The sequence below is a fragment of the Pinus tabuliformis genome, chromosome 2_2 (assembly GCF_031772625.1).
Source record: "Pinus tabuliformis cultivar Carrire ecotype Pingquan chromosome 2_2, CPIR1, whole genome shotgun sequence".
Taxonomy (NCBI): domain Eukaryota; kingdom Viridiplantae; phylum Streptophyta; class Pinopsida; order Pinales; family Pinaceae; genus Pinus; species Pinus tabuliformis.
In genome coordinates, this window is record NC_142300.1 from 318,662,344 (window position 1) to 318,675,257 (window position 12,914).

Below are 12,914 nucleotides of genomic sequence, written 5' to 3' on the forward strand. Positions count from 1 at the left end.
ACAGAGTAAATATTTTTGTTGGCTGAATGTTGTTTTTGGTGAATCCCTCTCAGCAAAGAGGATGAATATGTATCAGGCATTTTGTTTTAATGAATAGAAATAATTTTCTGGGTATGTAATACTCTGTCCTCAAGAAAAAAAAAATTAAAGCTTCCCTGTGCAAAGGATCCTGAGGAGAGAAGGAAACAAAGCATTGCCTCTGTGTGTTTTTTTTGTTTTTGGGATTTTACCAGAAAAATCCTCAACATGGTTGAGGCTAGAGAACATGCCTCTCAATTACCCCTTAGTAAATAGAAAGTGACAATGGCCATCAACTGTTTGGCTTCTTTGTGGTCTATTATTCTTTACAAATAATCAATTAGTAAACACAGAGAACAAACCCTCTAATATTATGAGCAGATAATTATGATGCTAAGTAGGAATTTTCGTTATGCATGCGTCAATTTAATCATAAAACAAATAGTTTGGTTTTAAAACTAAGCGGGAAAATCCTCTCAGGCGATAAGGCCAAATTCCATAAGAACGTCGACAAACTTATTGCAGAGCCAAGAAAAGAACTATTGAGTACATACAGAAAATGATATAGAGAAGGCAATGTCAAAAACTCCTTTTAAAAACATGTCGAAACAATAGTGAACGTTGTATTAAAAAAAATCAAAGGAGCTGCCATATACATATAAACTTTACAGTCAATATAGAAGTAAAATGGTCGAAAAACCTCTTGGATAATAAGTATACATGTCAACTGTCTAGATATTCAATTATACACTGAGAATAACAGAGGTTTTGCATAGCTCAGTGTAAAGAAACCCCTTCCTTCGAGACGCAAGCCAATACTATCAATCGACTTGAAGCATCATAAGTCTGAACAACCCTCGAATAAGTTATTAAACTGTAAATTGTTGGGACTACTGAAAACAGGTCGAAAGTAGCACCTGGAGGAAACAAGCACTTTATATAAGCATGAGAGGCCCTCGAGAAGATTAGAAAACTCGCCCAAGAACCAGTCAGGAAATTTACCTGTAGAAAAATATTCACCACACTAGTGGAATCAATTAGTTTGTTCTAGGCATGCAACTAAAAAAACATTTGCTAGAGTTAATTTTGTAAACAAAAAGCCCCGGACCTCCCGTCGCCGTGTTGGTGTGCATGTAGCAAAGGGTGTCAGTGTACTGCAGTCACCCTCAACACAACCACCAAAGACTTTAACTGAAAAGAAGGTAGTGTGTCCGCTCATGGAGAGGCAAAGACCAACAGTCACCCTCAACACAACCACCGAAGACTTTAACTTTAACTGAAAAGAAGGTAGTGTGTCCGCTCATGGAGAGGCAAAGACCAACAGTCACCCTCAACACAACCACCGAAGACTTTAACTCAAAAGAAGGTAGTGTGTCTGCTCATGGAGAGGCAAAGACCATACCTGGAATTAACAACAGAACTTGAGGGAGTTTGACTGTGCAGTTGATGGACCTGCAGTCAATCAATAGCTCACACTTGGATTAATCACTATAGATGAATAATGCTCATGAGATTCATTTATTATATATTTGATATTTTTGTATTTATTAGTCTTGAATGGACAACGAACAGGATTTTTTAGTGCTGACTTTGTTGTTCCATATATTGGTGTTTTGTTCCATTTTTCTGTGCCAATGTGCTTATTTGATGTTGCTCTTAGTTTATGACATGTATATATATATATATAGATACGGAAAATAAAATTATCTTTATTTGTATTTTTTGATTTGTGCTGCAGTTTGCCAAGATTTTCCAATGTTTGCGCCAACTTTTCCAACGACTCAATGTCTGGACCCTCAGCAATTGTTTGCCAACACCAATTTTTTGAACAATGAGATTCTGAATATCAATAATCTGCATTGAAAGATCCTTTTTTTCAGGCTTCCTGCCATTCTCTTTTAGTTATTCAAAGTAACATATAAAGTATAATGGTCCAATCTTTTTGGGGTAGGCGCCTACAGATCACTGCTTCAAAAGACTAAAGCAGCCATTGTATTTTGTTAGAAAGGTTTAATTTAAACAGACTCAGCTACAGGCGTACAAAAAGGAACAGTTGATGAAATATGACGAAAACTGACTGCAGAATAAAAGAATGTGGATGAATATTATTAGGATGTAGTTCAACACAGCTCTGTTGAGAATTGACTCCTCATAAGCAGATTTGTGTTTGTGTATGGATCACTCACGGATCACTACCAGAGCTGAGTTTGAAATGACAACATGTGGCCAGATATTGCTAAGATTTAGTTCATTTTATTGATCTTGGATCATTCCCCAGGGCCGACATTGTGATTGTGAATTAGTTTAGCACAACGCAGAAGTGGTGTACAGAAGACGGTGGATTTTACTGAACCATAGTTCAAGCTAACAAGACAGTATTATTCGGTCCAGTATATCTGAAAAGATTTAGTTTCATGTTACCAGAGGTAACATTCAGAATCTAGATAGATCATTTGTTTGGCACTATTACATCATGTCATCAACTAACTTTGAGATTAACACCACAGGTATTTAGTTGAAGTTGACAAAAACTGATCATTTGCATATTTTTCCAAATTTATTAAACATAACTAGAGGTGGGGGTGCTAGATCTTTTGCCAAACCACTACCGAAAACATTGCAGAAAGATGTGAGTTGACAAACAGAGATATGATTGGACATGACCAAAAGTAGATTCATGGTACAAAGATTTTATTTGATATAACAAGATGCCAGCGGATGTTGCAGGAGACTTTGATTAAGTTGAATATAATAATGTGTCGGTGAATACTACAGGGATGTGGGAGGAGGCTTCTGATATTCAGTTCAAAGCAAGAGAAGCTCAGTATTTGCTCCTAAGACGTAGGTGGATCATTTGCTGAGTGATTACCAGGATTGCAGTCACATAACAATATACTGCTAATAGTACGGTGATGTAATTAAAGACAAAAATGGAACATCCTGTGTAATTTATTACTGAAAGCATTTAACATAACCAGAGAATAGTGTGTGGGCAGAACATCTGTTAAACTGTTATGCAGATTTTGGGAAAGATAGCAAGACAGGTGCTCATTTTACAAAGATTTAATTCGATCTTACAAGATATGGATTAGTAGCATGATATATCTAGTTTTACTGGACATAGTATTAAATAAGATAGGTGTAGGCGTTACAAAGACTCGATTCAAATTAACAGGTTGTAAGAGGAATGACAAAATGTCGCCCGACTCTAAATAAAATTAGTTCTAATAGGCAAGGTTTGGTAACTTGTCCCAGATTAAAATTTAAAATCCATAGCATGAATATGCGGGCTGGTTATCCTCAGATTGTGTTGTGTTATGAGAGACAGATATGCGATGTCGGGGGTACTACTGAGAATGAGTTTGCAAAACAAGATACCAATATATGTCGATGAATTTCAGTTTAAAAGATCGAGTGTGGGTGGATCCAACAGAAATTGGGTTCCTAAAAAACAGGATGTTGACGTATGCCACCAGTATCGGGTTCGGAAAAACACGATGCGGGTGAAGGCTACCGAGATCCAGTTAACTAAAACATGATGTGTGTGGCTGATGTTCGATGAGTTCAACCTAACTTGATATAAATAGATATCAGAGAATTTCAAATACCAGCACTGAGATTCTGCTCACAAAACAAGATATGGGATGAATTGCCCAATATATAGCTTAAATCCCTTTCAAAATGTGGGGATCGACCCTAAATCCTACGCTTCCTTTCGATAGCATACGAGCCAAAAAAAAACACCCACCAACCATGGTGGACCATTAAGCAGACCCACAACTCCAAAATCAATAACATGTCATTGAGCAATCTAACAGTGATCCATACCATACCATATCTGAAATAAAACAATGATGGGTTTTACCAGATTTGGAAGCGAGTAAGGTTAAAGGTATTGAATAGAAAGAGAAGAGCAGGGATCTAATTTGATCTACCTGCACTGTGCGAGTTGCGAACTCCACGCCTATTGTAGATTTGGACTCGAGGCAGCATTCATTGCGCGTGAATCTGGAGAGCAGATTGGACTTCCCTACTCCTGAATCTCCAATCAGGACCACCTTGAATTGGAAGAACTGAAGGGTTGAACAAATTTCGGAATAGGAAAACTCTCTGCGCAGAATTGATAGCCCGAGCGAGGAGAAAAGCCCATGTTGAACTACTCTCCCAAGCGGCTGGTAGCTGTCTTCTGCGGAGAATTGATAGCCCGAGCGAGAGACATCTGGCACTGGTGGCATGTAAGGCGTTCATGCAGGGCACGGAGAAGAACATGCAGGAAAGGAAAATAGGCACCCTGAACATAAAATTACGGTAAAATAATTTGTCCCGGCTGAATTAACATTGAAGCATGCAATAAGATCTCCAATTCACAACTTTAGTTATAAATTTCATACACGGATATTTGCAAAAATAAACTTTGGCTAAACACATAAATTTTTTGGTCAAAAGACCGGTTAATGTATGGTAAACGATGGCTATTAGCCCCAGGCAGGGACTAATAAGAAATGAATTCATCTGTGTTAATGTGTTAATTTTGTGAGAAAACAATATATATACATACACGTGTCTGTGGATGGTTTTTTATATTCCTAATATTACTATCACTATGTTTATAGAGGTGACGCAGTGAGGTGTATGATGTATGAAGCGAGGGAAAGGCTATGGGATCCCGTCTATGGTTGTGCAGGTGCAGTTTCCCAGCTGTAGCATCAGGTGTATGATTTGCAATCCCAGATCCTCAATTTCCACATCCTCAATTTGCAAATATGCACAGGCACAGATCCTCAATCTGCAAATCTTCTGGCTTTTTTCACAGCCAATAATTCCAGTTTTGGCAAGGGAGAACCAGCTCATTATAATTATGATGCGCCGTTGGGCTTTTCCTGGAAAGACAGCCCAGCATCCCAAGTAACTGATGGAGAACATCCCAGGATATTACTTTCGGGTTGAAATGTCTACTTGGAGAGACATTACGGGAAATAATATTTCCATACTTGATCGGAGCCACCACTACCACTAGGACTGACCAGGCCCATAGTTGACTATGGCATCATGGCCCAGGCATAGCCATCTAGTGAGCCATGACCGCTGCACTGGAAAGTATTTAGTCATTATAGGGTTATCATAAGAATCATATGTCAATAGTAGATAATAGAATTAGATGTGGGTGAGTTTAATGTACTGTTGGGAACTTTTGATCGAAATAGTGAAAATCAATGGGTGAAATAGAAAGTAAAATTAGAGGACTCTGGAGTTGATTGAAAACTAGTGAACATTTTGATTTCTTGGTGGTTGGATGGAAAATGTTGCGTGCTCTCTTTTCCAACCTGACTCCTTTTTCACTTCCACATGTCTGGAATCATATGTCACTGTCATATTTGTCATATTTGGTAGGGGTTGGACTTAGGGTAAGAGGATGTTGCAATTGGATTTTACAAAACAATGTTATAAAGATATTAAATGTTTAATTTAATATCTTAGTTGTTGATTAATTAATGAGCAATCACAACGAATGCTTATTATCACAAGTTGTGTGAAGAAGAAATCAGAGGACTTTTGAAAAAGGGTTTTATCAGAGAATCCCGAAGTCCTTCGAATTTTCAATGGATCCTATGTAAATAAATATTTGCAGCAAATTAGAGGAGTTCCAAGATCATAAATTACAAGCTCTTAAATCAAGTATTCGTTGATGAGACTTACCCCATACCACATAAATCCAATCTTGTGAAAAGGATTATTGGTGTAAAGATCTTTTCAAAATTTGATTCTAGATTTAGGTCGTTGTAAAAGAAGACAAATTTAAAATAGCATTTAGTATCCCAGGTGGCCACCATGAGTGGATTGTCATGTCATTTTGACTTAAATGCACCTGCAAAGGGCGATGGATAAAGTTTTAAAATCTTGTTTTTATTGGTTGATTTTATAATATAGATCATATTTTAGTTTTTCCAATTCCATTGAAGAACACATAAAGCATCTGAAAATGTTTTTAAGGGTAGTCGAGGATGTTGGCCCAGTAATCTATAACAAAAAAGATGGAATTATTCTAAACATCGATGAAATTTCTTGGTCATACTGTTTGAAATGGCGAAATTCTATTATAGTAGCATGTTATAGACTTTGCAAATAAATTTCTTAACAAGATCATTGATAGAACCCAATTGCAAATATTTTTGGGCAGCCTAAATTATGTAGATCACTTTTACAAAAAAAAATGTGTGGCAGACAGAAAGGTCCTGAATTAAAGACTAAGGAAGGATCTTGTGCCATGGACAAATAAGCATACAAAAATTATAATAAAAATCAAATCCAAGGTAAAAACATTGGCTATACTTCATGTTGCAAATGATGAACTGCCAAGAAAAGGTAGGAATATATATAAGCAATACTGGATGGGGAGTTGTTTCTTAAACATGTAAGAACCACAAATACAGGTAATATTGAAGAAATCATCCAGTTTGCATCAGGAACTTGGATGGAATCAAAGATAAATTATCCATCCATTGATAAAGAAATTATAGATGCATTGAATGCATTAGGCAAGTTATTTTTGATAAATAAAAAATTATTGTTAAGAACCTACATTGCCGTCATGAAAAAAGTTCTAATAAAGTAAGTGAAAAAAGCTAGTGAAGCGAAATTTGCACGATAACAGAGATTATTTGCAAATTTTGACTTTGATATTGAGCGAGCAAAATATTCAATCCCTAATTTTTTGAGCCGAATACATGTGTAGAAACCATGGCGGAATACAAGTGAGCGAGAAAAATTAAAAACAAGCAAATTGGAAAATTTGAAATCAAGCCAGTAGAGTGTGTTTCACACGATTGAGATTGATGCAACTGTTTAGAATTGGGCAAGCCTGACCAGTCTGGTAATTTTTATATAATGGGCCAATGTACAGGAAGAAATCAGAGAAAATCCTAACAACATGGCTTGGAAAAGGTACAAGATGAAATGGAAACCCACATGCCAACTTCGCAGTACATAGCTCTTATATCTAAATCTTGAGTCTAGTACTACACAGATCCATCGAGTACCTAAAATACGCAGAGGCCCAAATCCACGATTGAGATATTGGATATGATCTATGAAAGATCCATTCGAAAAGCAGTGTGAGTTGAAAATCATTACGGACTATATTTTAAGATATTATTTTTTCTTTTTTTGATACATGTGGTGAATTGATAACTAGCAGGCTTAATTTAACAGAGACGGAAGATCAATCCTGGTAGTTGCTACTATAACACCAAAAATACATCCAACAACTTGCAAACTGAATATATTAAATTTATATTCTTATTTGATAAAAACTTAATAATAAAAATAATATAGTACACCAATATTTTAGTATTGAAAGTTTGAAAACCCATAATGAATATGGAGGACTTATTTGGTAGAAAATTAATAATAAAAATGGTATAGTAGACCAGTATTTCAGTATTGAAAGTTTGAGAACCCATAATGAATATGGAGGACAAAATCTCACTCTTAAATTTCAAGGAATAGATTACGAAATAAGGATAATGAAGTATATTTCTTTAATGGGGAGGTGAATAAATGCTCTTTCACTTAGGAACAACTTATTTTTCTATTTATGAATGCCTTATTTTTATTGACATTTTTTATAATATATATTTATTTAACTATTTCTCATGAATTATATATATATATATATATATATATATATATTATCATTTTCATTAATTTTTTTATTATTCTTATAGAGTTTCTTTTAAAGATAATAGCATACTAATATATATATATATATATATATATAAAATATTTTAATTTTAATTTTAATGTGAAGATATATTATTTGTGAATAAAGTTTAAAGATAATAAAATAAATGGGAAAGAAATTTATGATTTATAATTTTAAAATTAAAAAATATATAACCTCTGCTATTTCTATAAAAGTAAGAACATTATTCTATTAAGAATATTGTTATCTATTTTATATACAAGAATAAGATAAAACAACGTCAATAATAAAACACTTCCTATAAATGCTTAATCTATTTAAAACCACTTACAGTTTAGGTAAAAATAGTTTAAAGATACTAAGTCTTAACTAAATCATTAAAGTTTTTGTAGATTTAGCTCAAGTGATTATGAAAATATTTTGTTGTTCCCGCATTGGATGATGATTTCTAGATAAACATATTTCGTAAACTCTTAAATAGTATGTCTCAAATATGTGACCTCTATTTTTCCCAAGTTCAAAACTTATAGTAGCCATAAAAACCACATGGAGAGAGATATTATTTTTAAACCAAAAAAATTATATAAATATATAAATATATATATATATATATATATATATATAAAATTAGAAATATTATGTGTGATATTTTATAAAATATATATATATATATAACTTAGTAATTAAAATATTTTTTTAATTAAAAATAATAAAATTTTAAATTTTAAATTACTTATTTTATAAAATATTAAATAAATTTATTACATTTACTAAAATAAATTTATTACATTTACTTGTATAGATAATGAATATAACCACTCACTAAATACGAAAAAATCGAAGAAAAAAAGTAAAAGCAGTTCATCTTAGCTACTTTACTTTCCATCTCAATCGTATAAATGTATTTCTTCTTTTCTAATGTGACTGGAAACTCGAGTTCATAGCATGGATTAGAAAAATGATCCCATCTTACAGTTTTCAAATCCCATCATTTTCATTGATATCTTTTAGAGCATTACGTGTAGTGAAATTATAATGTGTGTGGTGAGCATGCTCTTAGGACCTAATTATGGACAGTGAAAAGCCTTGATCCCATCATTTTCATTGATATCTTTTAAAGCATTACGTATAGTGAAATTATAATGCGTGTGGTGAGCATGCTCTTAGGACCTAATTATGGACAGTGAAAAGCCATCGCACGACATTTTGACTTTGCTTAAATTCACACTGAAGAATTTGCGTTATATTATTTAGCACTATTTATGGAATGCCCTCGCTAACATTATATTTTGCTTAAAATATTTATGTTTTTATATTGCTTAGTACTCACGAAAGTTGTCATGAGTGGAAGGGTGGAGATAGATAACTATGAGTAAGGCAGAAGTGTATATTTTAAGTTATTAGAATTAGAGTGGAAGTAGGGATTGCTACATGAATTTTTATTATTCATTGATATTTTTTTTAAAGTTACAATTAGGAGCTTGTGTAGGTTTTTCACAAAAATGACGGTTAAAAAAATAATAATTGATAATCAAGAAACATATGTTTTTGGAGTATGGACACATTAATAGGAATGGGCATGCTTTTATATTGAAAGAATGAAAAGAGTTAAAATAAAATTACATGCTAATTTCATTTTAGGTTTTTGTGTTAACTATTTTAGTATCTTTGAATTCCAAAGTTTTATAAGGAGATATCAACGAATGGATTGGTTTGTTGAGGAATCTTCGGCGAAAATCACATAGAAAAATTTTTGTCGACGGGTTTCGAACCAGCCAGTGTGGTTCATCGTCAGGACAAGTTGAATGAGAAGATCTTACTAAGCACATTAAATAGATAGGGCAGAGAATCCCATGACTTAATGGTTAACAACCAAGAGCTAGAATTGACTTGATAACGGCTAGATTGACTCAGATAAAAGGTCAATTAATATATATATATATATATATATATATATATATATATATATATATATATATATATATATATATATATATATATATATATATATATATATATATTATTATTTATTATTTTTTTTTTCATTTTATTATTTTAATTAATTTTAAGTTTATTTTTTATTTTTTTATTTTTTTGGTTCTTAATATTAAAATTAAAATGTAAGGGACAATGTTAGAATTAATATATAAATGCTGTAAATATATTAATGAATATAAACTAGCAATTGTACCAAAAGGTACAAAGAGAGGCCGATAGATTTATGAAGTTGGAATTGTTGAATTTTTATAAAAGGTCGGGCCACCTTCTTCACTGCTATTGATATTGTACAGTTTATTAAATATGAAATAGAGTAAAAGATATAGGAGACAGTACAAACTGGGAATGTAAGATCTTTATACTGGAAGTGAAAAAGAGAACAAAGCTATTGATATTGTACAGTTTATTAAATATGAAATAGAGTAAAAGATATAGGAGACAGTACAGACTGGGAATGTAAGATCTTTATACTGGAAGTGAAAAAGAGAACAAAGCAGCATGTCAAAGCAAAAATACTTAAAGAAAACCACAAGACTTTCTATTCATTCACATGTATTTAAAAATGCTGACATGACTGAAACAGAAAAGAAGAGAATTAGAAAATTTCATGTAAATGTATTTTATTTTAAAAACAAACAACTAACCACTCTATAAATGTCATTGCAGAAGCCCATGTAAGGTAAACATATTCCTATATAACTTTTTTGAAAAAAGAAACAAAGATAACTTAACGTGAGTAGCATAACATCTAGCATTCCATGAACAATAGAAACCACACTCAAAAGCCCAAATCTATGTAAACTGAGTTTTTTTATTAAAATTGTAGGTACAAAAAAAATTATGACACTCCATAACTATGCATCATGTATGGTGGAACATAGTAGACTTATTACACTTGAATACTTCTAAATATTTTACTTGGTATTCTGTGTTTATCACAAGCAATTATACAGGAGATAGTTAAATGCTTTGCAATGTATTTTTTGAAATTTTACATATGGTTTACACATAGAGACATGTTTGGTAGCTAATAACTAAACATATATACAATGAAAGTATTAGTTGGCTTCTAAACATATGTACAATAAGAGCATTTTATTACATATAGATGTAATTGACAATGATCAGGTAATCATATAGGCATGATGGGGCAATGTTTGCTGGGGCAGGATGCTGAATTTCTTGGCAATACTCATACAACAATCATAAATAGCCTGTATCCATACCTGTTTCCATCAAAAAATAAAATATTGTAAGTGACAATGGATGTGTTTGACGAACGCATGTTTTTTAAAGCGCTGAAGTAAAATAAATGATTTTTTAAAGAAATTTCTAATTAAAATGAATTTACACTAGTGCCATACTCCATGCATCTAACGCACCGCATCATCAGCCTCACTACCTAGTCACCACCTATAGTACCATGTGTAGAACCACCCCATAAAGGCTGTACAATGCATTACCTTTTGTCAGTGCAATTACATATTAAAATGTATAAATAATATACAGCAAAATATGCAATTACATATTAAAATGTATAAATAATATGCAATTACATATTAAAATTTATAAATAATGTGCAGCAAAATAAAATTATGCATAACAAATATGTTCAGAAAGGTCAATTGGGTTTGGTGGGGGTGGTTGGAAGAAATGTTCTTATCTTCCCTATCCCAGTTCAATCCCTGCTTCGGGTTCAATGCAGGTCTCAGGGTCAATTCCTCCCTGATTTGATACGGGACTTCTTGTCTAAACAATCCCTCAGGCACCGAAAACAAAACATGCACATTCCTCAGTGGGAATATAAAAGAACAATTCCCTTTAAAAAGCGAAAAACAAAAAAATGACCGAGAAGAAAAGAACGAAGAGGACGAAGAGGAAAATTGAGAATCCATCTTATTTCACAGCCTTCCAAACCCTTGAGAAAGAGTCTCGAGATGTGACCCCAAGCGAACACCCGGTCTTGATACCAGGGGGATAAGTGGGGTAAGTGGAAAGAATGCATATCATGAAAATGAGAAGCAATGAGTTTAGTTCATGGGAAGATTCGCGCACAGCTTAACTTACTCTGTATTGATAGATAGACAAAAAAAACACATATTAGGATCTGAAGTTATAATTTCTGGCAAATTCTCATCCAAATTGACGCCTAAAACCAAAATTGATGAAGGTACCTTAGAATTGATGACTGGATTGAGATCTTCGCTGAAGAGAAATTGGAAAAATCCGTAAAGATGGAGGCCCTGACATTGGAAGACGCTCACGTGCCTGCGCTGCCGCAGCACTTCGATGACATGCTCGGCGTCCTTCTCAGTGGCGTCATTCTGCCCTTGAACTTCGAGGAGAAATCGGTGGAGAGACTTGACGGTCATCTGCCCGCCGCTCTCCGAGTACTCGTTGAACAGATCTTTGACGTCCCCGGGCGGGCTCAGGGCGTCAGATTTGAACTTGCGAGTGAAACAGACGCATACCCTATAGTTCCCCATTCAGCGCAGGTTCGATTCTGCACCGGATCGTCTTCTGCCACAGTCACGGGATCACTGCGATGAGATGTATGGTCACTATTCTCCGTTGGCACAACGCTTAATTCAAATGCTTCAAAATCCCGAGCACACGGTCCGAATTTGTCGAGACTTCGTGTTACGCAAGGAGGATACGCGGATTAGCCACGGAGTACTATGCATCATGATTAATGGTTAGTTCCGTATTTTTTCAAACCGACTTAGTGACCGGCCGTCTAAAAACCTGTTGCGGGTGGAAGAACCGTTCGGACACATGATTAATTCCATATTTATTGACAGCTACTCAGCGTAACGGTCAATAAAAGGGCAATATGAACTGACGCTCATATCTTCCACAGTGAAAATATCTTCAAGAGACAAAAGAATTGGAAAAAGCAGTAATGCAACTCATATATTTGGAAAAAGTAGTGAACTTCAAATCAACAGTTGAAACTGTCAAACTTGATCAAACGGTTCAGGTTAAAAGTGTTGACAATTGTTGATGCATAGGAAGGCCTATCGGCCTAATTAAAATGAATTAAATTAAAACTTTATGTAAAATAAATTAATTTCAAAAATATATTAGTTAGTAATAAATAAAAAATGGACTAATAGTTAATTATATTATAGTGTTATAATATTAAAATTAAAATAGTAAATTAGCTTTGAATTATAAAATAGATTAATTCTAAATT

At 33.6% G+C, this 12,914-nt stretch overlaps 1 protein-coding gene across 1 annotated transcript; it reads right to left on the reverse strand.

Annotated features, from left to right (window-relative positions):
* Window positions 1-11,052: 11,052 nt before the first annotated feature.
* On the reverse strand, window positions 11,053-12,519 carry LOC149192566 (phosphoinositide phospholipase C 5-like). Its single transcript, XM_089406409.1, has 2 exons — window positions 11,893-12,519; window positions 11,053-11,165 (listed from the first exon to the last, which is right to left on the reverse strand). The coding sequence occupies exons 1-2, from the start codon at window positions 12,202-12,204 to the stop codon at window positions 11,121-11,123; spliced, it is 357 nt and encodes a 118-aa protein (XP_089262535.1). The 5' UTR covers window positions 12,205-12,519; the 3' UTR covers window positions 11,053-11,120.
* Between the last annotated feature and the right edge of the window lie 395 nt (window positions 12,520-12,914).

Excerpts from the sequence above, each read along its gene's own strand:
- LOC149192566 (XM_089406409.1), bottom strand. The coding sequence starts at position 12,204 with ATGGGGAACTATAGGGTATGCGTCTGTTTCACTCGCAAGTTCAAATCT. Across the intron at positions 11,166-11,892 it reads ATCCAGTCATCAATTCTAAG|CCTTTATGGGGTGGTTCTAC; the intron begins GTACCTTCATCA and ends TGCATTGTACAG.